Genomic DNA, 26,800 nt, shown 5'->3' with positions numbered 1-26,800 from the left:
TGGTATTGTCACTACAGAGTAACAGTGGGGTAATATTAATCAATCTACCCCCCAAAACAACTTACAGTTAAATACATTACGAATTGAGAGCTTAACATATCAAAAGTTCAGAAATATCATACCGCTTCGAAAGAGTCACAGCCTATCAGTATAAAGGAAGAATATAAAACTATTTTATTGACCACTGTTCACCAGTATTTACAATAAAGTAAACAATATACAGTCTGATAACATTCAAATTACTACAAAGTTAGTTTTCACCTGGTCTTCTTGGGACCAAGTGATCCCAAGTACTAAAAAGAATGATTCTACAGGTTTTAAGGGCTAGGTTTGGGTAAAGAAGATACATGCACATCAATAGTATAGAAGACTACAAAACATCTGTGACTTTGTTTAGACATTCATTATGATTCGATAGTAACTATGGAAGTTTATGAATGTTTTATAAAAGCTTTTACCTAGTATGGAGGAAGTAGTAGTATCAAATGCTCTCTCGTGATAAATGAAACAAGTTGCAGAAAGCTTTTATTTACTTGCTGTTGATGCAAAACACACTACTTCAAAAAAATATCAAATTTGAATCTTGTTAGAATGTATGCTTCTCACATTGCTAATAAATCAAATTTCAGGTTTTAATATTCATATATATAAAAAAAGCAATGCAAACAATTATTGTGCTTCATCTTCTGGGCACGAATGCCAAGTTAGTCGCTCTTCATAAAAAGCAATTACAATCTGAGGACACTTCACGTTAGCTTCTTTGGCCAGCACCAGATCTGCCTCATCAGAGTCTTTCCTGATATAGAAGAGAGTGGGATTTAAGAAAACGGATAATTATTAATTCAGTAACTTATTTTTAATACCAGGGTACTTTAAATTATTTTAACAACAATAGGTTTCAGGAAGCATACGTATTCATATCAACTTAATAGCTCTTCATACATCATAAAATTCTTAAGAATATCAGCTAGAAATCAGTTTTCAGTATTCCTTTCACAACAGCTATTAAGAATTTCCATGCTAATGGCAAGATTTCATAGCTGTATCTTCTTTTCCTTCCCTTGTTTTTCTACTTTAAGGAAAATGCTGTTCCAAGGAAACTGTTCGTACTGTTACCTATTGCAGTACATAATGAAGTAGGTAAAACTTTGCTAATTTTACTTTTAAAGCATAATCAAAACTTCAAAGTGAAACTTTTAAAACTCAGTAGCATCAGTCTTAAGAGGTGCTATTTACATCCAAATTGTATTAAATGTTTATGCAAGTAACTTGCTGCATTTTATACTGCTACTCCTGGTGCTGTCTTGGGGTAACAAAAAAAAATCGTTCCAATCTGACATGCTTCAGGCTCTTTTTTAAAGTGTATGCTGATTTTACTAGTCAGCTTTGTGCTCACATACTTACATCTACACTTGTTGTTTACAATCAGTTATGGAAAAACTAATCAATTGCAACTGAACTAAACAAAAATGTGCTCCTTTTTAATGTTTTCTTTTGTGTTTTATTCTGACAACTATCCATACAGAAATTTGAAGTCATGATCAACGTTTTCCAGCTCTTCTGAATTCCACATACTAAAGAGATTTTGAAGAGTCAGAAGGGAAGCAGAATCTTCCAATGCACTGATCTTCAACAGTCCAGGTATACTGTGTGACAAACCCATTCTCTGGAGTCCACCTAATTTGGCACCATTCAAAAAACTAGGCCTTTCTCAAAGACTGTTGAAAACCATCATTCTTATCATCCCCACCACCATAAGAAACCTGCCCCCCTGCAAATGGTAATTCAATCTCTTATATTCTCAATGCTGAGAAAAAATTATCCTACTTATTCACTACAGAGAGACAAGAAGTCTCCTGCCAACACATTAGCTAATGGCAGTGGTTTCCCCCTACCCTCCCAATGCCCTGAGCTTCCCAGATCACTTATTTCCTGTTTTAGGCCCATTATGGCAAACTTCTCCTTGTCTCCACATTGTCTCTTCATCACAGTTTCAGCTTCCTCCACTAGTTGCTTCCAACTGTCTATCCGCTTAATTGCATGCAGAACAGTAGTCACTATGTTCGGTTAAAAGGCTGGCTATCCAGCAGCTAGATTGGGCTTATGTAAAACTGGAGTTCTGCCTGCCATGCCCTCAGCAAGAACACTACTGAGATCCATCTCTTCTATGCAAATACAATTCTTCCAGATTTTATCTGAATTTCCCTCTCAAATTTCTGTATAGTGAACCAGGAGAACCTAAAGTCATTTGGTTCTGGAAGAAAGAGGGAGTAAGTACTGAGTGATTATACAAGTTTTGCTTTTCTACAAATGCAAGGTTAATAAGCAGACCACCAGCATCTGCCTGCCGAAATGAAGTTTTTTCACCAGCTAAGTCCACCTGCCTGCCCTCCTGTAATATGGACCCAAACTATGGATGGAAGACTTACCATTTCATGAGGAACATAAGCTCTCCGCTGCTATCCGTAGCCCCAATTATCCGCTCAGGATCAAGACCCCTCGCAAACCCTCTTGGCTTATCAACCTATTGAGTAAGTTATAAGATCATTATCTAGTTCAAGATAAAATTTTATGTTGGCTTTAGAGCTAGATACATGCATTTGTCTGCACGTATAACAGAACAAAACAAAATACAGCCTCACATAGTTACAAAAGCTATGGTTACATATAATAATTGCCTGAAGATGACAATTTTTTTTTCTCATGACTGGTCTTCAGATCAAATTGTTCAGATGCAGAGTAGGAATAAAGGAATTCTATATCAATGTTTCTAGCAGTTATTTCTGAACACTCAATAGATGAAACAAGCAATCTAAAATCCTTATAGTAGACAAAAAGACAAGGATGGCTACGAAAAGCAACAAAACAGGCAAAGCCAAAATGCAGTCCCAGCAGTGGGAAGAACCCATCCTTTTCAGCAGAACAACAGATTTGGGTACTTAGCTTGGCTTAAGCCAACTGTGCAAATGCACCCAAAGGGAACACCTCAACTCCTCCTGGCTCACTGAGATTGCAGCAATGGTACAGAATATTACGACTGTTTCCTTTATTATTTCCTCTAGTTTCACAACATCCTTTTTCAGACAGTGACCACTACTTCACCAGGTCAAGCCACACAACTGACTTTAAATACTACAAATAATATTTTATTTTCTGTGCATTAATATTCTTTGTGATGACTTTGAATGTCACCTATTTTTGACAGCGCACATCCAACAGCTGTCTTCAGTAAACCACTGACATTGCCAACCAGCTTCAATTCAAATTTCTACAGTTTGAAAGCTTAGAGAGGTAAATGGGAAGTACTGAACACTTTTTAATGTGTGCTTTATTTTGCTCTTACTAAACTTACCATGTTCATTCATTTAAACTGTAGGCGAAACCCAGACCTTTACGTAAAGATAGGTTTCCTTCAGTCACCCTTTCTACACCTTCTCCACCATCAAGTGGAGTATAATCTAAATAATTGCCTGATCTTCATATTTTGCCATCTTCTCACTCACCTATATAATCACATACTTCACCATACAAAAGCCAGAACTGAACTTCACTTTGTTCCACTCATGAACACTTTGCTCCAATACAATCTGACCCACTTCACATTGTTTGTTAGTAACTCTCAACCAGTCTTATTTTTAATTATTCAGCAAGCATCTGGGGACAACGTCAGAACTTTCAGTCATATAGAGGAATGTCAAGCAGTCATCTTTCACCCACTATGTTGACAGTCGCATTGACCACTATGTATCATTACAATTTCCAACCACTGCTCCAGATACTGTGCAATTTTTACAGTTTTAAACCCACATTTGTTTCTAATTCTCCAAGTCACAATAGAATTTTGGGGGCAAAGGGTTGGGTAGATAGGAAGATACACAGGAGAAACAAAGCTTAGCGTACAAATACATACTTACAGAATCACGTTTTTTCTTTGATTTACTATCATCAGATTCGCTATCTGACAAAGATTTCCTTTTGGCACCATCTGTTTTTTCTTTACCAGCTTTCTGAGAGTTCAGAAAAGCTTCAATTAGCTCTGGACAATCTAAGTTTTCTTCGGGTTCCCACGTGTTGTCAGCACTGAAACATACACACATTTATGTAAAACTAGGAAAAGAAGAAAAACATAAAACTATCCACATGGCTCGCCTTAAGCACGTCATTTTTTTCTCATTATGTAAGTAATCTTTTTTAAGCCTAAGGATGCCTCTCATCATCTTTCACAGCCTTCATGTATGGAACATTTGATGACCAAAAGAATAAGCTCTGCTAGCGTGAAGAATATTGTTGAACTGTTCTTACACTCAAGGTACAAAATAAGCAGTTCTGTTAACTCCTGTGATCTTGGTGGGAGCTCAGACATTCAGGCCTCAACCTACCAAAACCTACCCATCCATTTAAACTGACTCCCTTCCTGGTTCCTCTGAAGACTGTCCATGCAAACAAACTATGTTGTGAGAGCACAAACTAAGACTTGAAGAGAACAGAGCATATACAGCACCCACTGTAAGTGGTGTAAGTATATACATCTAACCTTCTGGGTACCAGAAATGCTCTCAAAAGTTGTCTCTGAGCTTAACTCTATCTCCCTTGTTCGGTTGACTACAGAGAACAAGAGCTCCAGGTCCAGAGCTGGGTATTGAAAATGCTCCAGTATGTACTTTATTATTATTATTATTTAAGTCATCCATGAATGTTGCCTACAACAATTAAGCACTCCATCAGAAGTCCTCACACACAAATACTGACACAGTACTACAGCACAAACAGGATATCTACAAATTATTTTCAGTTACTAAAACATATTTTTACAACTTTAAACCAGACCCCTGCATACTAAACACACTGCTGTTTATGCACTCATCTTTGCACAGATTTCAGGTGACAGAATTGCAGAAAGTTGCAATGCAACCGCTTTGTGAGACACACAACACAACAATAAGGTAGCTGCACATGTAACTACTTATGTTCAAACACTAGGTTATAGAAACATTTGAACCATCCCCTTTTTTCAGCTGGCAAAGCACAGTTGTGCTGACAGGTACCTTTTGGGTATGTCTAATTAAGGCAACCATGCCAGAGAATCCCTTTTGTAAATTAGTCTAACTCAAGAGAAGTTCAAAAAAGAAAACAATACGCAAAATATCTGCCTTGAATGCACCACTTCAGAGCTGCCTACAGTTTAAATCCCTGCAAAATTTTTTCCTCAGAAATAACATTCTTCTCACCCCACATCTAAGTATACTTACGACAACTGCCAGTCTAGCTTACCTTGATAGATATTGACACAAGCTAAATCAAAGAACAATGGCAAAAGAATGATCACTGAAGACTTGCTAGGAGCCTTGGAACATTTTTATGAAGCATGAACACTAGGCTAGATATTGTCTATTTTATTTTCATACTTGACTGCCCCACTTGAATACACGTTTACAGATGCCCACCCCTTTCCACTCTATAAAATGCATCCCCCCCCGTCCAACCCCCCATCCACACAGTTATTTCAAATAGATGGTTAGTATTCAGCATTGTATCAGAAAAAAATACTGGGCAACGCCTTACTCTGTAAATCCTTTCCATTTCAAGTAGTATTCCACCTTTCCATTCACAACACGTCTGTCCAGGACTTTCTCCACAACAAATTCTTCAGGCTCTGCCTCTTCAACTTTTTTACCTTTGCCATTTTGTTTTTTTCCCATTTTGTGCTACAAAAGAAATTCAGATTGCCATTATTCATTCTTCTGCTTTACACAGTTACTTCACTGGCCAAATCCAACTTGGTCAATAAACAGCAAGGAATGGTGTACTTATTCACGTTATAGCCAGAAGCTCAGACTCCTTTCACGTTAGTGCATGAGGTCGGGTAACCTGAGCAAGACATGGTAGTATTTTGGGTGTTCTTCAGTCACTTTACGAGATACCCAACACTTAACAGCAGTTTTCATAAAGGTGAAATATTTTTGTCCATACAATCAGTGCCTCCACTCCCCTTAAAAATTTCATTCCCAGAGTGCTACATGCTCAAAATTTTATAAAACTTCTGTAAGTTAACTCTACGCCTGTGAAAGGGCAGAGGGCAAGAAACAGCGTAAGGCAGAGTAAAGAAAAGTAATAAGGGAATTGTGAAAATGCATAAAACAGAAAGGGGATGCTACTAAAAAAAAAAGGTGGTTACTACGTTTTCCAAAAAAAAAAAAAAAGAGAAGCTGATGGGAGCAAAGTTTATGATGTAGTGCTACTATAAACAAAGTATGCAATAATGAGTGATAATTATTGAACAGGGTGCATGCTCCAGGATGCATGCTAGGAGCATTCAACTACTGCAGTCCCTCCTCATTCTTAGCCACGCACCGATGTAACTTACATTCAGATGTCACAAAGGTGCAAAACTTTAAGACAGCTACACTTAAAGTACAGCACTTAACATGTAAATGAAATTTTGCTAACTTAAAAAACTTAAGTGTTTTAAGTTCACATTTGATACTTTAAATAATATTCTTCAAAGTTCTTAAAATAAATATTACATCCACATCATCCTCAAGGCATTCCCAGTTTAATAAGGCACAATTTAATAGTTATAGAAGGACACGTTTCAGAATTTCCTTGTTTGTAGTCTTGAAAAGGTTGGAACAGGTCTGTAACCTTGTCATATCACATTTCTGAAGAACTAACAGTCCAAAAACAGTTTGGTTGCCATTTTGGATTGCTCCTTATAGGGAAACTGTTAAAATGGCAGCCATAAATTAATGGGAGCATTATTAAGCTCCAAAAACTATATAGTCATGCAGCACCCTAAATGAGAACTACTTCCTCACTAATGCGCTTCCTACACATAAGAAACAAACAAGCAAAAATCATGGATCACTGATGTTTATGGCATTTTTCTGGCCTTCTCTAGAATTAACGTGGGTTAGTTTGCGAATACTGTGATGCAATTTTGAAACTAATTTTTAAACTTGGCAGAATTTTGTCTTGATGTGGTGAAAGGCAGAAAAAAATATTGGTTAGGTGCAAAGAAAACCGTCTTCTTTTTGTAAACTGAAGAAGCTGATTCTGTCTTTCCAAAGCCTACTCTTTGTGCTCTTCCTTTTTTTTGTAATCAATTTTTCCTCTCCCTCCCCAAAATACCTTTACTCTGGTTAGCAACCCATAAACCGAAGGTGCAAACAACAAAGTAAGGCAAGGAAAAGGTTCAAGTTTCCCTTTCAAACACCAATTTTCTGTATACAACATATGCGACACTTTTTTTTAATTTTGGATTATAGAAGAGATTATTTAAAACAGAGCATGTATTTCCAATTAGATTTTTTAACTGCCTGCATACTCCAGGTGTATTTTGGAACACAGTATTCATGTCTGAGAAGTGTCAACTCAACCACACTGGCTTTTTTTTTTTTTTGCCTGCACATGAAAAAAAAAACGCAAGACCAAAATTAAATAAAAACATGAATATGCCCAACTCATCTACAAAGGCTGCTTATTTCAAGAAATTAAAGTATTAAAAAGAGAAATGGGTAGAGATGAGGAAAACAGCAAAAAAAAGCAGGAAAAAAAGTGACGCAGACTCACTATAGCATGGCATTATCATACTAATTATTGGCGATGAAGCAAGCAGGCTACAGGTAAAACATCTCAATCTGTGTTCCCTATTGGACTGAAATTCTCTTGTCCAGTGGAAGACTGTTTTCTAATATTGTTTTCAGCTTTACTAATTGTCACTTAAATGGTTTATACCTCTGTATGAAAGTAACCTCTTTATTTCTGAGCACTTTTAAAGACTTTTAAGTATCTGTATAAACGTCCATAGAAGAAAATGAACATTATGGGATCTGCTTTTTCCTTGAGGTTCAGTAAGCAAAAGCAATGTCAAAGGTACGTTGCTTTTCATTTTAAATATTAGGGGTTTAATTACATCTTCTGAACAGCACTACTTTCCAAACTCTTCTTGAGCCTTTTCAACCTAATAAATAATATTTAACTGCAGTGCCTGGACAAATATTCAATGTTCATTAAAGAAGTTCTGAGATTGTACAAGCCCATGTAAATCTCAGCTTACAGGCGAGTGCAGTAGCTGACTCAAAAGGTAGAAATGTCCAACACAGTCCTGAAGAGTCCCTTCTTTAGGGTGACCTGTTTTGAGCCTTAACTTGGGCATTTAACCACTGGATACTCATCTATGGCGCATTTCCCACTCTGCATTCAGAAGCCACATGTGCCAGATACAGATGTTCCTCAGTGGATAATCGCTCTTTCTTTGAGGGGCAATATTAGAATGCTGACATGACACCGTGGTAAAGTGTTTCAAGATACAAGGGGTAACAAAATCAGAATTACAGTTCCAGAGCTGAGCTATCCCCTAATATATGTAGGTTTTGCATGAACTACAAAATGAAGCAGAATTAGTTACGGTTCCCATGGGAACCATAACTGATTTTCCTGACCTGTGCAGCAAAACCATGAACAACATCAAAATATTAAAAATACTGCATTCACAGACTCTTTCCCATCCCTGAGGCACCTCCTCCCTGGGCTGGCTAACCACTACACTTCCTCAAATTAGGGAAAAGCGGGCAATCAATTCCTGACACGAAGTTCAGACATTCATCTTGATGAAATCCTTACAGCTGTTTTTTATCATATCATGTAAAGCAAGCACCACACTGCACTGTGAAGCCATGAGTTGATGCAAGTTTTTAACGTACCTCAATCTGGGTCAATTAGCAACCATTTTAGGAAATTTAAAAACAGGCCTTCTGAGTGCATTGCAAGTCAGTTGTTCTGCTACCCAAATGGTGACTTGTGTATATGCATTCTTCCTTAGCTCCCTGCCTCAACCAGCTTTGGATGCATCTCACACTCTATTTTTTCAGTTCTTTCACACACGTATATCTATGCATATATATATAATAACTAGTTAAATGGCAATTAAATCAACTTCTGCAACCAACTGCCCTTAAAAGTTCATATTTTAACATCAAGCAAAGCTTTACAGGACTTGAGATCCATGAATGCATCATTAAAATGGTCCAGGAGGGGTTGGCATCTGATAATCTCTGCTCCTATGAAATTCAAAGAAACTGTTATTTGTTAACAATCATTTAAGAGGGCATCTTAACTACACCACATCATTTCCCAATAGTTATTTTTCTTCTATAGGGACTGCCTTTTCTCAGACAAATAGTTTTTCCTGAATAAACTAGAAGAAATTAAACAAATACATTATTTTCATTTCATTTTTACACATACGATAAATTACACGGTATCCTGAAAGGAGACTAAAAAAAACTCAGTGTTTTCTACTGTAGGACACATGAAATTGTGCAGTCTTTTTTTTTTTTTTTTTTCTTTTTCCCAATGCATCTCTGCAGAAATGGCAGATTTGTTAAAGCCAAAGTTAATGTCCTTTCTAGTAGCCTTACTTTCTGGATCTGAAATTTTGGTCAGAACAATGCTGGGGAGGGGAGATGTGGATGTATCTTTTAAATGGAGATGCCAAGTTATAAGTTTGAAGAAAAATATGTTGATTAAATCCTTACATACTTTAGGTGTGCATGAACTTACCAATGTAGTTTTATTGGAGGCCATTTTTATTGCAGACTTGCAGAGCTTTTACTAGAAAAATGCATGACAATTAAAAGGAAGTTTACATTACTCGAAGAAAGGCATCCCAATACAAGCATGGTCCTTGTTCCAACCCCCATGTATTCACTGCATGTAACATTTCTAACATGGATTAAATCCAGAACAAAAAGTAGATTACTACTTTGTCTGGCATACCCCAGCAACACACTTTTACCTAGCCAGGATAGATGACACTGACAAAGTGGTACATATGGTATAAAAAGGCTTTTCCCAAGGCCTACTAAGGCACAGAGATGTTTCTAGGGAAAAGGGGGAGGACCATCAGGGATGCTTATTTCCTTAAACCCAATGGAACAAGAGTTCAGATTCTAGCAGTTAATTAAAACACATGCTTGGATGTGTTAACTGTGAATCTGAGGGGGGAGCAGCTACACATCTGCAGTGTAACAGAGTCACCCATCACTCTTACATGGTACTGAGTGCTGATGAACAAGTATTAATCTTAACGCAACTGTAACGTTGCCTTCTGATTCTCAGGATTGCAAGAATTCAGGTCCTACGCCAGAATCAGCTCAGCTAAGGTGTGCAGATTTAACCTGGGCAGATTTAACCTGTGTCGACCACAATCCATCCCCTTTTCCACGGCATTTCTCATTACCAGCCACCTCTTTCAGCGTGCATTGTCCCTGCCCCACTGCCAACTATTAAACTTAAGAATTCCACATCAGCCTGGGCAAGGCAAAAGAGAGAAGTCCTCCAAGGCCAGCCAAGCCCCCCGGGCTCCCCAATCCCGCCCCGTCCTCCTCCGGCAGGCCCGGGGGCGGTGGGAGCAGGGCCCTCCCGGGGCCCCGGCGCAGCGGGGCTCGCCTTGTCCCCGTTTGAAAGGAAGGAGAAAAGGGGAGGGGGGGGGGAAGAGCCAACAGCGCTAACAGAGGAAAATAAATAAATAATAACGATTTTTTTTTAAAAAAAAAAAAAAAGGAAATGGGGGGGGGTGCTGCACCCCGGGGGCCCCCCCACCCCACCCCGCCACGTTTCCCCCGGCCGGAGGCTGTTGGCGGAGGCCGGGCTGCGGAGGCCGCCCCTCGGCGCGGGCGGGCCCCGGCTTTGTGTGCCCGGCGCCCTCCCCCCCCCCCCCCCCCCCCCCGCCCCCCCCCCCCCCCCCCGCTCCTTCCTGCCTCCTCCGCGGCACAGCCCGCGGGGCCGCCCCCCTGCCTCCCCCTCCCCGAGGCCTGCCGCGGATCCCGCCGAAAGGGAAAAATAATAATAATAATAAAAAAAATAAAATAAAAAGGGGGGGAAAAGCGGGGTGCCGGCCCCGAGGCAGGGGCGGCGGAGGGGGAGGGGAAGGGGGGGAGCTGAAGGATACAGACTTCAACGGTGCTCGGCCGCGCCGCTCCCCCGTCTCCTCGCGGCTCTCGCCCTGCGCGCACTGAGCGGCGGCGGCGGCAGCGACATCCGAGGGGGCTGGGGCGGGGGGCGGAGGGAAGGCGGGGGGGGAAGGGAGCAGCAGCAGCAGCAGCAGGAGGAGGAGGAGGAGGAGGAGGAGGAGGAGGAGGGGAGCGGCGGCGCAGGGCGGGCGCGGCGGCGGTCGGGGCTGGGCTGGGCGAGCAGTGCGCGCCGGCGGCTGACGGGGCAGAGCGCACGCCGCCGCCTCCGCGCCAGCTGCGAGCTCCTACCGTCGTCGCCGCCGGCACAGGAGGGGGGCCAAGACGTCTCTCCAACGGGGGGCGAGCGCAGGACCGCGCCAGGCGTCCAAAAGAAGGAAGATGCCTCGCGGCGACAGGGAGAGCGACTGGGTGAGCGGCTCCGGGCGGCCGCCGCCGCCGCCATTTTGGCCGGCGCCGTGAGGGAGGCGAGGAGGGCGGCGGGGCCCTGAGGAGCGGCTCGGGGGACACCGGCGGCGGCTCCCGGGGGTCCGTTGGCTGAGTGGGGAGGAGGAGGAGGATGAGGAGGAAGCGGAGGGCGGCCGCAGCGCCATGCCGGCACTCACCCTTTGTCGCGGGGCGTGTGGAGAGGCAGGAGGGGAGGGAAGGAGAGGAGGGAGCGGCCCGACGGCGCGGTGCGTCGCCCGCAGCGTTTTCCCAGGCCGCTATGGCCTCCTCCCGCCCGGCCGTGAGGGGAAGGGGCCGCGCTACCGGTACTGGGGGGGGGTGAAGCCGTTATAGCCCCCCCGCCCTGAGGTGCAGCGCTTCGGCAATTTCCGGAAGGGGGGGGAGTGGGGGGGACGGGGACGCCGAGCCGGTTCGGAACCGCTCGGGCGCGTCTCGCGAGTCCCTTCCGCCGTCGGAAATTGCCGAACGGGCTGCGCGGTCTACGGGCGCTGCGGCGTTTTCTCTCCGGAAATTGCCGAGCGGGAGGCGAGCGGCCGTCTGGCCCGCTTCGGAGAGTTCCGGAAATTGCCGAAGCGAGGCGAATGGTCTCCCGGCCGCGCTTCGGCTCTTTCCGGCGGGTGCCGAAGCGGAGGAGCTCGGCGACGAGGGCTCCTTCGGCTCATTCCGGAGACGGCCATTCCTAGCGGAGCCGATGACTTTTTATTACGTGATAAAAACATAGAGGGGCGTTACACATAAACACTGCCCCTTCGGAGATATCTAAGCTCCAGATCCGAGCTTTTTTTTTTTTATTATTATTATTATTACTATTTATTTTTTAAACCGAGCCATCGGAAGGCAGGAGGAGGAGGGCGCTATCAGTGCGCGGAGCTCCATTTCAAATTACGTAACAGCTCGGGCGGCCATTTCTGACGGGTTGCGCGGTGCTCCCGGGCAGGAACGCCGACACCATGAAGAACATGGTACGTGGGCAGGGCGGCGAGCGGCTCCTCAGGAGGACGGCTCGCTCGAGGGGCAGCGAGCGGATCTCCTCCGGGCCTTGGGGGGCGCGGGGGGCTCGGAGCGGAGCCGAGCTGCCGCAGCGGGGGGAGCGTTAGCGGCGAGGAAGGTTCTGGAAGCGGCCGTTGGTGCCGCCGCGCAGCCCTGAGAGGAGGAGGAGGAAGGAGCGGTGGATCAGCGGGCGGGCGGCGGGCTCGGGAATTCGGCGGTGGCTCCCGGCCCGGCCGCGGGGGATGGTCAGGGAGCGAGGCGAGGCCGGGCCGCGGTGGCGCCGCTAAGAAATGGCGGCGCGAGGGGGAGGGGGAAAATGGCGGCGGGAGGCCGGGGGGGTGGGGGGGCTGCGGTCCTCGGGTGTTTGCGGGGCGGGGAGCGGCTCCTGCGGGCTTTCCCCCGCGTAAATCCGCAGCGGCGGCCTTCTCCGCAGCCCCGGGTGTTCATCTGGGGCGGCGTTTCCGCAATCCCTTTTTCCCAGCCCGCCGCACCGCCGTCCGTGGTTGCGGGCGGCGGCAGCTCCCGGGCGCCATTTTGCTCGCCCGGTTGCGGGGCCCTGCCGGGCTGGGCGCCGCCACATGGCGGAGCCGCCGCCGAGGCTGCGGGGGGAGCCGGCCTGCGGGACCGCGGGGCTCTGCGCCCTTACAGGGGGGCAGCGGGGCTTCTGCCTGGGCTGAAAACCAGGAGTCTTCCTCCTTGGGGCCTGCCGGTCTTTTGGCGGGCTTGGCCATTAGCTGCTGCGAGATCCCACCCCCCTCTCGCCGTTAACCATTTTGGTTACTCGGGCTCCCAGCTCCGCAGAGCTCTGCGGACAGCTCGGCGCGTTTATGCACGCGCTACTACTACGTGAAACGCATCTTATTGCTCTGATGGTCAATTTTCCAGTAAAGGCTTCACGTTTTCCAGTCCTGTGAAGCGTCGGTTTAAGGCTGTGAAAGAAGGTTTAACACAAACTCTAATGAAGATGCCAAGGAGTTTATAAGATTTTCTCTCTCACTCTGTTCCTGCCACAGCATGTACTATGGAAACTTCTAAGGAGGTCTTTTTTTCCAGCTTTTATCCTGGGGGTTGTGGGAAATGGGTAATGGGTTGTTTTGTTTTTCCCAACTGAGGGTTTTCGTCAAGATTCTGAGAGGGACTGGCGTAATTATACTTCATATCAGGCGTGTTACCACTTCAGCATAAAATTAGGATTATCGAAGATTGCTGCACCCTGGTGGGAGTTTAATCTCATACTGTAGTGAGAGTCTCTTAAAACTGATGCGGTTAAGACAGTCCCTCTCCATCGAGTGGCTGCCTGTGTGTATGAGCGGAACAGCGTGTTTAGGATATTGTCACACACAGGGTTTCATTTAAGAAGCAGTGAATTTCCTTTTTGCCATGTTCAGACCTGTGTATCTAGATGTTGCCTCAGGTAGAGCATGTGCTCTATGGCAGATGCATGAATTCTTAGGAACTTCCTGCTGTTTTGCTACTGTTTACTGTTCATTAGTAATGTGTGGTATGTTTGCCTTTTAAAAAGCAAGTGTGGTTACAGCCATCTCAAAGATGGCATTATTTTTTGAAGCTACTGAATTACTATTTTTTAAAGTAAGTCTAATATCTATTGGAAGAGTCCTTATGCCTTCTAAATTTGATTCTCACCTTTTTATCCTAGTTTTGTTATGAGACATAAAGGAATTGATTTTATAGGGAAAAGTGTCTCTTGTGGGCCTACGAAACTAGAAAGTAGTCCCTAATCTTCAAGCAGTTGTACTGGAGCAATTTAAAGAGAGGAGGTTTTCTGGCAGTTAGGTTTTTTTTTTTTTTTTTTTTTTTTTAATTTTAAGCAATCATTGCTTAAAATTTCTGTGCTAGTCTGCTCAAACAAGAAATGATGGTGTGACTTCAGTCTGAGTGTGGTATGCAGCATGCTTTCATTTATTCCATGTAGGAGATTATATGAAACGAAACCTCACAAAGCATGGGTTTGTTGCTTTAAAACTCAATCCGATCTAATTTTAGTCGTCTGCACAGCGAGGAGATAGTACTAGCTTCCTTTGTGTTTCTTTGAAGAAAAAATACTTGGAATCTGCTGTTGTCATGCTTTGAAATGACACTAAAATGAAATTTTCTGAAATGCAATGGTTAATTGGAGGGGAAAAAATGGATTTTATAACAGTTGAGTTCCTTGTCAGCTGGTAATAGACCAATAACAAAAACTGATTGGATGTTGTTTTCTCTAGTAATTGTGTTGTTCCATGTTATGTGTTTTTACATCATGCCTACCTTTGACAACCTCAGAAACCATGTTGGTCTTCCTGTGGGCTGGCTTAATGCTTTTGAAAGTATTTGTGCATTGCACTTTTTTTGCTTTCTAGATGTTACTTAAAAAAAAAAAAGGCAAATGTTCTTCATATTCAGAGTGACCAACCAATATGAAGCTGACATAATCTTTGCATTTGAGTTCTCTTGGGATTAAACCTGGCAGGACAGTTGACTCAATCAAACAAGATTATAAAATTATTAAGTTCTGTGAAAGGGGCTTAATATTCAGTGTTGGTTTTTTTTTTTAGTTTGGTATTTGATGTGTGGACAAGTGAAATCTATGAAACAGTAGTATTCTTGTTTACAGCGACGTGCTATCTTCTCAGTATGAGAATATTTTTTAGAGAGTTGGAAGGTTGACATTTTGTGTTGCAATACTGCATACAAAATAGTAAATGTAATAAATACCTTGTTATTGGTCTTGGGCTTTTTAAGATGATACAATTGTCATCGTAGATAATTCTGCTGAATAAATTCAATGAAAATTGCTCTGAAAAGTAATAGTCTTTTATTAGAAACATACATTGTACCCATAAAGGGAAATGTGATTTTTCCACTTAGTTCTGATATCCCTGATGTTGAGAGGGGATGCAGTTACCACTAACTCTTTGGTTCAGAATACAAAACAAATTTTACAGGTGGTCCAGCTTCCTTTGTTTTAATAATTAATGAGATATTAATCAGTGACCCATTTGAGAACATGCTTAGCCATATTTATTTATATATATTTTTAATGCCTTGGTTAAATAGTATCCATGTGCAATAATTTGAGCCATAATGATTTTTTAAAATGAATGCTATGTGGAATAAAGAGAGGCAGTTCAAATGGATTTCTGTTATTTCTAATGAGGACGCTTTGTTACTTCGGAGCGTTTTTTACTCCAATGCGGTTTTAAAAGGTGTCTGATACAGGTTTTTGAGAGGACTTTTCTCCTGGAAATATTTAAATTTGGCCCTTTGCTTTTAATATTTGGAGGGAGAGATGGGAAGAGAAGGACATTATTAAGATCTGTTTCGTAAAGTTGGACCCAGAGAATTGTGTAAATTGCTTAATTTCTTGAATACTGGTAGAACGCTTTGAATAGCCAAACCTAATTTTGAGAAACATCTCTTAGTGAAAGTTTTTGACTTCTAAGAAAGTCTTGCTTACTGTCTGATTATGCTGGTGCAGGGCAGGTATTGTAAATTATATTAACGTAATTGTTTTTTCTGTGGTAGAGGGAAAAGGAACAGTTCCGCAAGCTGTTCATTGGCGGCTTAAGCTTTGAAACAACAGAGGAAAGCTTGAGGAATTACTACGAGCAATGGGGCAAGCTTACAGATTGCGTGGTAAGTTTGGCATGTTAATGCACAACGCTAACACGGAACGTGTAGAATTTGTGAAAATGGGGAGTTCTTTTTGAACAACTTAATGAAGAGAGCATGCAGTTTTCTTCAGTGTACTTACAGTTGGTTCATACATAAGAGTGCATCAGAGCTTTGTGCAGGTTTCCTCTTGCAAAGTCTGCTGGTAAAATTAGAAAGCATTCACAATGTGTTTTTTGTAAAATCTCTCATTATCTTCAACCACTTGTTACATCTGTTCAAAATTAACTTCAGTGTCATCGCTTGAAGTGCATTAGGGAGTACATAAAGAATGGTTGCATCTGCAGTAGCATGATCTGTAACCTTTGGCAGAAAGCTGATACCGTGGTAAGCAGCCCCATGAACCTGGGGAAGGATGGCTTTCTGCAGCCTGGGATCTTCTGTATGCTTATTACTTCTATTGCAGAAGTCATTCCACAGAATTTGTTTGGGAAGTAGTAAATCCGTATTTCATGAGCCAATTTTTAAGTGTGCTCTTCAGGGAGGTTGAAAAAAATGTTTGATTTTAGAGAAAGCATATACAAATCTAAACACGCATCGCTGCCATGGGGTTTTTGTTAGCAGCGTTCCTGAGTTACTGGTAGAGAATTAGCGATGTTCTGAACTTCTGCGATGCTAAGCAGTGCTGCTTGTGTCCTTGATAGCTTGCTGCTTCATTTGTAATTGTATTTTGAAACCAATAAATACTTGAATTAGCTTCATATGTTTTCTCCAAATGTTGTTACAATTAAGCTTAACATGAGACATGTAGATGTGGTTTACACTTGTTTATTGTTTTTAGGTAATGAGGGATCCTGCAAGCAAAAGATCAAGGGGGTTTGGTTTTGTAACATTCTCCTCAATGGCTGAAGTTGATGCAGCCATGGCTGCAAGACCTCACACAATTGATGGAAGGGTGGTGGAGCCCAAGAGAGCTGTGGCTCGAGAGGTAAATACGGTTTTGAAAGCAGATACTTGACGTGCTTTGAGAAATGAACCTCTGTTTTGGACAGATTAGGTACACTTCATTCTTACTTGAAATTGTCTGGGCTTAAGTGCTCTTGGTTGAAGGGTGTAGCTGGGGCACCATTCCCATGTTTTGGTCTGTTAATTGACTATATTACATAAACCTCTATTATTACAGAAAATTCTTAGTTACTTTGGTTATGAATCATGTCTGCAAGGGATGCAGCTGGGGTCTGGAAAGTATAGTTAGCTGAAACGTGTTGAATGTAATTATGCAAATTCCAAACCAACTGATCTCTGGAATGGTTGCTGTTACTACTCTTACTACACCTCAAATGAATGAGCTCGTGTCAGTCTTCTGGGTATTCTTCAAAGGTAAATGAAGTGACCAAAAATAGAGAGCATAGTGCAGAAATTTTTTTCTCCTTCCCCAGTGGTAGTGTTCAAAATCAACCTAGGGACTACTCATGTTTTTGCTTCAGGCATATTTGGTTTTAAACTCCAGGTTATAAATTAGGTGGGTGCACAGGAAAGCAGCACAGCATACCTGTAGGCTTTTCAGCTGGGTTACTGGGGCACAGAGATACTTGAGGAACAAGTACAGATTCTAGGTGACTTCTGTTTGCTGCCTTGTCAGAACTCTGGGAGGATTTAACCAGTTCAAGCGTAATATTTGAACCATTTTTTAACATACTTGAATTGATGAACTGGAATTGAATGAAGTGCCCCATAGGTCAGGGAAAATGGAAAGAACCACAACCGTTACTGTTATTAGCGATTCCAGTTTTCTTTACATTCCCTGAAGAAGGCAGGGTTAATTAGTATTTGGGAAAACATTATTAAAGCAGTGTATGTACATACTGTTTATACACGTAAAGCTGTTAACAAGCTTTAGGGCTAAGTCATACTTACCTACTGCAGTGGCTTAAACATCATGCTCAAAACAAAGCCTTTTTTCCTTTTTAATTCTGTTGCTTTCAAAGGAATGTGAGGAGTTGTGTATTTGTATTTTGAAGAGGCTAAAGAGCATGACTGTGGACTTGCTGTATGAAACTTTGTTGAGATGTGGAATGTGGGCTTCACTGCTGATGGAAGAGGTGGACAGAGGAATCTGATGGACTGCCATTTTAATTAAACTAGAGCACGATTTTTAATTTTTTGTTACTGGATACCTTCAGGTCGTTCAAACAGTTGGTCTCACATTTTTCTCTCAATCTACTTAAAGCCTTTTATTTACCTTTAGGTATTTAATAGCACTTGAATTTGTGTCTTCATCAGGGCATTTAAAACCTCCATGCAGTTTTGGGGAATAAAAGCATTGCCTTCCACCTTACAAAGAGGGTTTAGGGACATATACTCCAAGAGAGCTACCTGACTTCCAGTGTCTGAGAGTTTTAGTTTTTAGTATTGCATGCCTGAAATCCTGGCAAAATAGCAATTGAAAAAACTGCTTTTCTTTGTGGTAATTTGGAGTATTCTTGTAACAGGAATCTGGAAAACCTGGTGCTCATGTCACTGTGAAAAAACTATTTGTTGGTGGTATTAAAGAGGACACTGAAGAGCACCACCTTCGTGACTACTTTGAGGAATATGGAAAAATTGACACTATTGAAATCATTACTGACAGACAGTCTGGTAAAAAGAGAGGGTTTGGATTTGTTACATTTGATGACCATGATCCTGTGGATAAAATCGTATGTGAGTAATCTTTGTGTCACTGTTCCATCTGATAATACTAATGCTTACAGTCATGGCAATTATGTAAAGCTAAATTTTTAAGTGCATGAATATTTGCCATGTCATAGTTCTGCTGAGTTGTGTGGGAGCACGTATTTTAAATAAATAGTGGATTCTTTGTTTAAATACATTTTTGGTATTCAGGGTTTTAAAACAAATGAAAAGTGTATGGATTAATTTGGAAATTACTTCATTTTTGGTAGTTGGAGATTCTTGTTTATTTGCAGAGGAGTACTTCAGTGCTCATCGTATTTTATTTCTTGTGGTTACAGTGCAGAAGTATCACACCATCAATGGCCATAATGCAGAAGTAAGGAAAGCTCTCTCTAGACAGGAAATGCAGGAAGTTCAGAACTCTAGGAGTGGGAGAGGAGGTATGTGCAAGTGACGCTTAGTGCTTTATAGTTCATTTTTGTGTTTACTTCCTGTGATTTCACGGCTTTAAAACTTTCAAATGTTAATAGGGAACTTTGGTTTTGGTGATGCACGTGGAGGTGGTGGCAACTTTGGTCCGGGGCCTGGCAGCAATTTCAGAGGGGGAGCCGGTAAGACAGGCATGTTTGTAGCACTTTTTTTTCTCATTCATACCATCCTTCAGGTTTTGGGTAACTTTGTAAGCTACTGTGGTTTACTTTGAATGCAGCTATAACTGCTGAAGTGTGGTGTTTTTTTTTTTAAATAACTTGCGGACCTCTTGCATAGTACACAAATTGACTATGTGGTTATTTATGTAACTCAAGAGACCTAATTTTTAAAGAATTTTATAAATGCCAAAATTAACCTAAACTCAATGATTCTGCTAAGGAATTCTGAGACTTACTGTCTGTAATCATATGTGGCACTCATGAGCTCCATGGTGGAGGGGTTTTTTCTTGAACACGTAAATTATGCGCAAGCTAACTGGGTGTATGGTATGTCCAAATAGAACTCATGCAAGAGGTAGAGGAATGATTAGATGAGGTGTTTCACATACATTTTTCTAAATCCAAGTGTCTGTGAGATTTGGTTCTTAAGGTCATAGGGGTTGGATAACAAAAGAATTCACTTAAATTCACCTGTACCAAATTACCTTTCTTTCTTCCTCCAATAGATGGATATGGGAGTGGCCGTGGATTTGGTGATGGGTATAATGGATATGGTGGAGGACCTGGAGGTTAGTTTATCTCTGTTGCGGGGGGTTTGTTTTTGCTTTTTTTCAATTTTACTCTTTTTTTCATTCTGAAATGTTTATACATTCACTTACTATTCATATGAAACTTACTTTAATTGGCCAAAGCTATTTTGTTGGCTTTAAGAAGCACACCTGGTTGTTGGGTCACACTATAACCATATGGCTTGCCATATAAAGGTGCATCGTGATGACTGTGTATGCCCTTCTCTTTAGAATGGCAGCATTTCTTAAATTGTCCGGAAAAAGAGACTTAAGTCTCTTCATTGATACTTTTAGGCAGTCTGACTAGTGGGTTTTATTCACAATTCAGTTAGGGTGGGAGTTGGGTATGTGCCTTCATAGAACTCCCACCCTTTTCTTCTCTGTAGACTTGTAAACAGAAACATATCCTCCATTTAGAATTGGGTTGCCTTCTACACTGAAAAGTTTATTTTAAAGGATTGTATTGTCATAGGTGGCAACTTCGGTGGCAGTCCTGGTTACGGAGGAGGAAGAGGAGGATACGGTGGAGGAGGACCTGGATATGGCAACCAGGGTGGGGGCTATGGAGGTGGTTATGACAACTATGGAGGAGGTAACTTACTGGCTTGAAAGGATCAAGTGTTTCAGTTCCAAATTAGTCCAAGTCGCTTGAGATCTGGGAGGTGTGTGGGTGGGGTAAGCAAGCTCAACTTTCCAAACAGTATAAAAAAGCAGCTTATATGCTGCTGGAATAATGGTATGATCTTGTGTTTTATTTAAATGTATAATAATAAGATGATTCCGTGTGTGCTTTAGCTCATCTGGGCATTTCTACTCTCTTGTATTGATAATGCAGGCAATTATGGAAGTGGAAACTACAATGATTTCGGAAACTACAACCAGCAGCCATCCAACTATGGTCCAATGAAGAGTGGAAATTTTGGTGGCAGCAGGAACATGGGGGGACCATATGGTGGAGGTATTGTTTATGTCCTAACCTGCCTTCGAGCCAAACAGAGTGGGCAAGCTCTGGCTCTTTGGGGAGGTAGGAGGGAAGATTGATGGGTAAAAATAGCTAGATTCTTCAACAACAAACAGATGCACAATACCTGTGTTTGTTCTGTGTAGTATGTGAGTTAGCTAGAATAACTTTTTATTGCTCTTGGGACTGCAAAGTTTGTATTGGGGAAAATGCACTCCCTCTCCATCCCCCCCCCCAGCTATTACAACATATCTTGCAGATAATGATCTGTAAAGATCTGTAGGAAAGCTTTATCTTTGCTTTCATTGCATACTCTTCATAGTCTACTTTATGCTCCAGTTAACGTCCACCAAACTTCCTGAGATTTTTCCCATTTCCCTCGTTTTAGTTCCACTTTCTTCTGTCACTTCCTGCTTCTAGTTGTCTAAATGTTATTTAATATGGCATATAAAGCCTGTGAAATGGAAACTGAAAGAAGAAACCCTTTCTTGGTCTCAAGAGAGCACAGGGCATCAAATTACATGTGGCCCAGCTCAATCTTCTAAGATTGCAATCTGTAGTTCCTCTGGCAGTTTATTTTGGTGTTAGTAAGGTGCAGACAGTGAAATATTAAAATCTGTGTTGGATATCGCTGGAAGTAAATTGGATGCTAATCTCAATAGAGTGATCAGAAGCATTTTTGATTTGAGAAGTGTACAGATGTAACTCTTCTGTTGCTTGCTTTCCTGTAATTGCAGGAAACTATGGTCCTGGGGGCAGTGGAGGAAGTGGTGGATATGGAGGGAGGAGCCGTTATTGAGCTTCTGCAAGCTTGCCATGGGTAAGTATGTTTTTAAGTGCTAAAATTGCAGTGATTCGTGAGAGTAGCTGCAGGAGTTAAAAGCTTTTTAGGATATTATCTTTCCTTTAAAAAATGGTTAGATGAATAATTTCATAACCTATTTTTTTTACTCTTTACTTCTGTTGAAACAGGCTTCACTGTATAAATAGGAGAGGATGAGAGCCCAGAGGTAACAGAACAGCTTCAGGTTATCGAAATAACAATGTTAAGGAAACACTTATCTCAGTCATGCATAAATATGCAGTGATATGGCAGAAGACACCAGAGCAGATGCAGAGAGCCATTTTGTGAATGGATTTGGATTATTTAATAACATTACCTTACTGTGGAGGAAGGATTGTAAAAATGCCTTTGAGACAGTTTCTTAGCTTTTTAATTGTTGTTTCTTTCTAGTGGTCTTTGTAAGTGTAGAAGCATTCCTTTGATAATGTTAAATTTGTAAGTTTCAGGTGACATGTGAAACCTTTTTTAAGATTTTTCTCAAAGTTTTGAAAAGCTATTAGCCAGGATCATGGTGTAATAAGACATAACGTTTTCCTTTTAAAAATTTAAGTGCGTGTGTAGAGTTAAGAAGCTGTTGTACATTTATGATTTAATAAAATAATTCTAAAGGAAATATTGTGTAATTTTAGATTTTTTTTTAATACTGTAAAATAAGGCAAGGAGTGGGTAGTATAAGGTCCCACAAATAATATAAAGCTATTGTTGTACATGTAAAATTAAATGCTGGTCAGAAAAAAAGTATGTTGTCTGTAAATGATCAGATTTAAATATCTAGATAACTTAAGGGATATCTCTGCAAGGAGAAACACGTTTTTAGATCTTTTAGATGCTGCTTCTTCAATGGCAAGGAAAGGAAATATCCCCAGCGAGGTACTCTTCCAGGGACACAGGTCTAGTACAAGAGAACTCTTGAAAACGTCACTAAGTTCAGCCAGTCTTAAAAAGCTGCGCTGTATTTCTGCAAAGCTTTAACTACGGTAGTGTTATAAGGATGCCAACGAAGGCTGAGGGTGTAGAGCAAACTAGTTCTAAGCGTCAGTTAAACTTCTTTAGGTAAGATCTTATTTACTTTTTCCTTTCTTAACGTTCCAAAAACGAGAAACTAATTTTATATGACAGTATTCTTTCAGTATAGTGATTATCATTATGTAGTTTAACATAGCAATAAATTGAGTTAACAATTACCAACTGAAAAGAAATTTGTGAATCCTGTTTTCTTGTATTATTAAATTTTTTACAAACAAATTTTTGTTAATTTCAGCTACTTAACATATTTTTTTCCTACTGGAATCTAGCTATGATATGAACCCTGGACAAGCATAGACTGCTGCCACTGTACTCTGCTACAGTTGAACAAATGAGACCTGCAAGTGTCCATTAGTAAAGCTTTGCAAGGGTTCCATCCCTGGTGTTGGTAGTTAAAATGGTAGGTCACAAGTTAATTAAATCATACAACTTTATTTTTGCATCCTGCAACATTTTATTTTTCTTGGGAGTCTATGCATTATGGTGGTTGCAAGGTAATGCAATGAAGGTAGTTCTGTGCTGTTGAAAATGAACTATGTTGTTATGTGTGTTGTCTCCTATAATCTATTTTATATAACACATTTCATCCTGAAGGTTCCCAAGTAACTTTAGACTGTTTACGTGTAAGGAAAAAAATTGCACCACAGAATACATCTGCCTCTGTGAAGGAATGTGTCGTCCATTCTTATAGCAACTGCATAAGCAGTTCTTTAGGAGGGGAAGTGAAAACTTCAAATGAAACTGCAGGTGGTATTTTATGAGTGTATAATGTAATTACTTAATCTGGAATTTGGCTAGAATGATGAGGTTTCCACCATTTTTTATAGTTCTTGCAGCTACTAAACCTTAGTGCCAAATTCAGTCAGCCTTACTCGCAATTGCATTCAATGTTTGCTCCTCAAATTAATGAAAACTCACCAACTAATGAGCTATTCAGAGTATGGGTGGCATACTCTATTAGATCTGTTTTTTAAATCAAAACCCACCAAGAAAAAAACAAAACAGCAACAACAACAAAATGCCCACACCCTAATTCCAAGTTCCATTGCCTTTGACAGGCTACTGCCTACTGAAGAACGTGGACTCGGCTAACCAAAGTCCTGTTCCTTTTGTGTTAGACACACCAGTGAACTGCTTATTACTTTTTTTAAAAAAAAATGGCTGAAGTTCCCCTATTGGTAATTTGGTTTAGACATATGTGATAAACATCTTCAGATACACTTTTTTTTTCTTTGGCAGGAAGGTGCCATGCTGCAGGTAACTAATGAAGAAGTGGTCAACCACAGAAACGCTTCAAGAAATAAGAAATTCTGTATCATCAGAAAATAGTTGTTTTTGCTGCCTTCATTAAAAAAATCTAGAGGTTAAATGAATACTGATAAAATATCACAATTAGCACAGCTCCCTGTAATGCTGGGTTTTTTAAATGATAGTAATAATTGTCTTGTAAACCTTTCGAATAAAATCCAGATTCGGTAGGAGAAACAAATTACTAATGTTAAAATAGCAAACATTCTGTGAGTTGAAGGTTTAACTACATATTTTTATAACTTTCATAGCTTTAAAATAAAGTATTTTTATACCAAAATAGTTCTAGTGTAATGCTTAATAAAACTTAGTGTGTGTCTAACATTAAATAATGTTGATGTGCAGCTTTTAGACCTTCCATGATCTGAAACATGCCATTTCGAGGTGGGTTTAAAAACCACGTTAACTTGGCAAGTGTATGCACAGAACTCGTACCTCTGAACATAGGCACCTGTTCTCTGTTGGGAGAAACAGTGCTACAAATGAAACATGCTGATTATTTTTTGCTCTTGGACAAAATTGCTTTAAAATAGCTCTGTGTTTTTTTTTTTTTATCAAATTTAAAAAGTATCTCCTCCTTTCCTGTTAAAGAAACTAACCACTTAAGGCACTTCAACAAAATGTGTTAGGACAATAACTTTATCCTTCTTAACTTTAAAGAGCTTTTAGCATCAATAGTAAAAGACGGAATGGAAAAAAGAGTTTCTGCTGTACCAGAACTGTATTACTGATAGCTGCATCTTCTGAAAAAACCAAGCACAAGCTTGGGAGAGCTCCAGTTGGGAATGTATTGCTTACATAAGTTATTCTAAACTTGCAATGTATATGCTTAGTAGAATTGTGATGTGTTTAACCTTCTTTATATAACTCAAAAGTACTACTTAATGATTCAAAAACATTTTTTGGTATGTTTTTTTAAGTTGAACTTTGAAATATTTGCATAGGTGACCAGTGGGCTGCAGTGGAAGCAGAAAATGAAGACGTTCAAAATCTGCTTTACTTTGCTCTTTCCAGCAGAATGAGTTGACCTGTTAATTAGGAATTTGCCTTCTTTCCTGGAACGTAGATTCTAGTTAATGGAAGTTTTCTTTACAGTTGACAAGTCCACGTTCAGATCACATAACTGAAAAAGTACTTCAAAGGGGAATAATTCTTCTTTCTGTTTGTGTGTGCTCTTTCAATAGCTTTGCAACAAGGTTCCATATTTCCTTAATTATGTATGTTACATTTTCCACGTGAATGTTTTACTTTCCATCTACTGGGAATGGGCATTATCTCTCGGGGGTACTGGCATGCAAAAACTTAAGTTACTGGATGTCTGAAGTCTTGAAAGCTTGGAGCATTTGAGTAAGTTTCCTGTTGTCTTACTGTTAAACTTCCTTGATTTCTTTTTCTTGGTGCATAACAGTTAAAGCAAATGAAAATCAGTGTTTTGCTGATGAGCTCAGTGAGACGTGTCATCGAGTTGACCTAATAACAGCTAGCAATTCTGAATAAAGACTGAACTTGTCAATTACTGCTCCTTAATTTTTAGATAATGTGGTTTTTTTTTTCTTTTTAATTTATCATAAGTTGGTTTTACATCCCTCTATGGACTCACCTTTACTTTGAAAATGGAAAGTAACATTGCTATTTGGTATGCTGAAATACTTTAAGAAAACTGAAAATCAGGTTGTCAGTTGTAGCCACAGCTTTTCAAAGCAAACCTTTGCCACAAATAAGTTGAATGTGCAAGACAATATAACTTGCTGGTAACCATTGTTTGGGCAGGGGGGTTGATAAAAATTAAACATTACATGATTGAAGCATGCTGGACTTGCATGTGTAAAAAGTGATGGTGAAAAGAGGTTAATACTGGTTAATTCTGGCCACTCAGACTTTGTGATGTTATTTACAATGAAAGTTGAATGTCATTCACATTCCATACTACTTGAGTTTTAAGTGTTGTGTTGAAAATTGTTTAGAAAATGCGAGAAATTTTCCTTGATACTGTAAAATTAGTAGGGATGGAACTTCATAATGTGCAGGGAAGATCACATTCTTTTAGTGCTGATTAACATATGTATTTTCTGGGGGATTAAATCATACTACTGGGGGCTGGGGGAGGGGTTGTGAAACTAAACCTCCAAAAACACATGTGAATTTTGAAGAGTGCTGTCAGCTGAGTTCATTTTGACAACTTGACCACATTAGGGAAAGAGGATGATTAGCAGAGAACATAACAAAGCAGTACACTCATTCCGTGTCACCTCACCGTTTTGATTCTATTTCAAAGCAGAATGCATGAGGCAAGTGAAAAAAATCCTTTAAGTGTTGCTACATTTTTTCCTTCTCTCTTGAAGGAGATGTCAGGTTCTGTTCTCGTTCATACAGTGATGCTGGTAGAAATGCAAGGAGCTTCTCGGACCCCCCCTTTCATGTCCTGTTGACCTGTTTTGCCAGAATCCATACTGTCCCTTTTAACAGTTGTCCTCTTGCTTTGTAGCAAGGAGTGCCCATTTGCATTGCAGCAGGAGTTTGTGTTCACAGAGGTTATTCAAATGTATGTAAGCAAGAACTAGTTAATTTATCAGCAGCAAAATGAACAGTTGAAACTGACTTGTCTGACACTGCTATGAACATACTGGGTCAATAAGTGACTAGGGACTGTGTAGTTCACAAACATACTGTGTGACCTCCCATGCTGCTACTTTGTGTGAATAGGGTGACTTGTGGAGAAGTTCCTTTAAAATTGCTCTTCCACTGAA

General features: G+C 40.8%; 2 protein-coding genes across 9 annotated transcripts; one reads left to right on the top strand and one right to left on the bottom strand.

Annotated features, from left to right (window-relative positions):
- Window positions 1-145: 145 nt before the first annotated feature.
- CBX3 (chromobox 3) lies at window positions 146-11,101 on the bottom strand. 2 transcript variants are annotated; one of them, XM_035319445.1, is made up of 6 exons: window positions 10,956-11,101; window positions 9,562-9,612; window positions 5,563-5,705; window positions 3,915-4,080; window positions 2,430-2,524; window positions 146-796 (listed from the first exon to the last, which is right to left on the bottom strand). In XM_035319445.1, exons 2-6 carry the CDS (start codon window positions 9,583-9,585, stop codon window positions 670-672), a joined length of 555 nt encoding a protein of 184 aa, XP_035175336.1. In that variant the 5' UTR covers window positions 9,586-9,612; window positions 10,956-11,101; the 3' UTR covers window positions 146-669. The 2 variants fall into 2 exon arrangements, with proteins under 2 accessions (XP_035175336.1, XP_035175337.1); XM_035319446.1 differs by lacking the exon at window positions 9,562-9,612 and having other exon boundaries at window positions 150-796; window positions 10,956-11,090.
- Window positions 11,102-11,210: 109 nt separating this feature from the next.
- On the top strand, window positions 11,211-25,194 carry HNRNPA2B1 (heterogeneous nuclear ribonucleoprotein A2/B1). 7 transcript variants are annotated; one of them, XR_004748766.1, is made up of 12 exons: window positions 11,211-11,381; window positions 15,933-16,043; window positions 16,861-17,007; window positions 18,512-18,722; window positions 19,034-19,135; window positions 19,226-19,315; window positions 19,852-19,914; window positions 20,387-20,506; window positions 20,750-20,872; window positions 21,613-21,695; window positions 23,015-23,145; window positions 23,985-25,194. XR_004748766.1 is itself a non-coding variant. In XM_035319440.1 (11 exons), the coding sequence occupies exons 1-10, from the start codon at window positions 11,352-11,354 to the stop codon at window positions 21,672-21,674; spliced, it is 1,059 nt and encodes a 352-aa protein (XP_035175331.1). In that variant the 5' UTR covers window positions 11,211-11,351; the 3' UTR covers window positions 21,675-21,695; window positions 23,985-25,194. The 7 variants fall into 7 exon arrangements, 6 of the variants coding, with proteins under 6 accessions (XP_035175331.1, XP_035175330.1, XP_035175332.1 ...); XM_035319440.1 differs by lacking the exon at window positions 23,015-23,145; XM_035319439.1 differs by lacking the exon at window positions 23,985-25,194 and having other exon boundaries at window positions 23,015-23,890.
- Window positions 25,195-26,800: the final 1,606 nt, after the last annotated feature.

This window comes from Oxyura jamaicensis, chromosome 2, assembly GCF_011077185.1.
Source record: "Oxyura jamaicensis isolate SHBP4307 breed ruddy duck chromosome 2, BPBGC_Ojam_1.0, whole genome shotgun sequence".
NCBI lineage: Eukaryota > Metazoa > Chordata > Aves > Anseriformes > Anatidae > Oxyura > Oxyura jamaicensis.
Note: the sequence above shows the minus strand (reverse complement) of the source record. Positions and strands in the feature narration are given on the sequence as shown.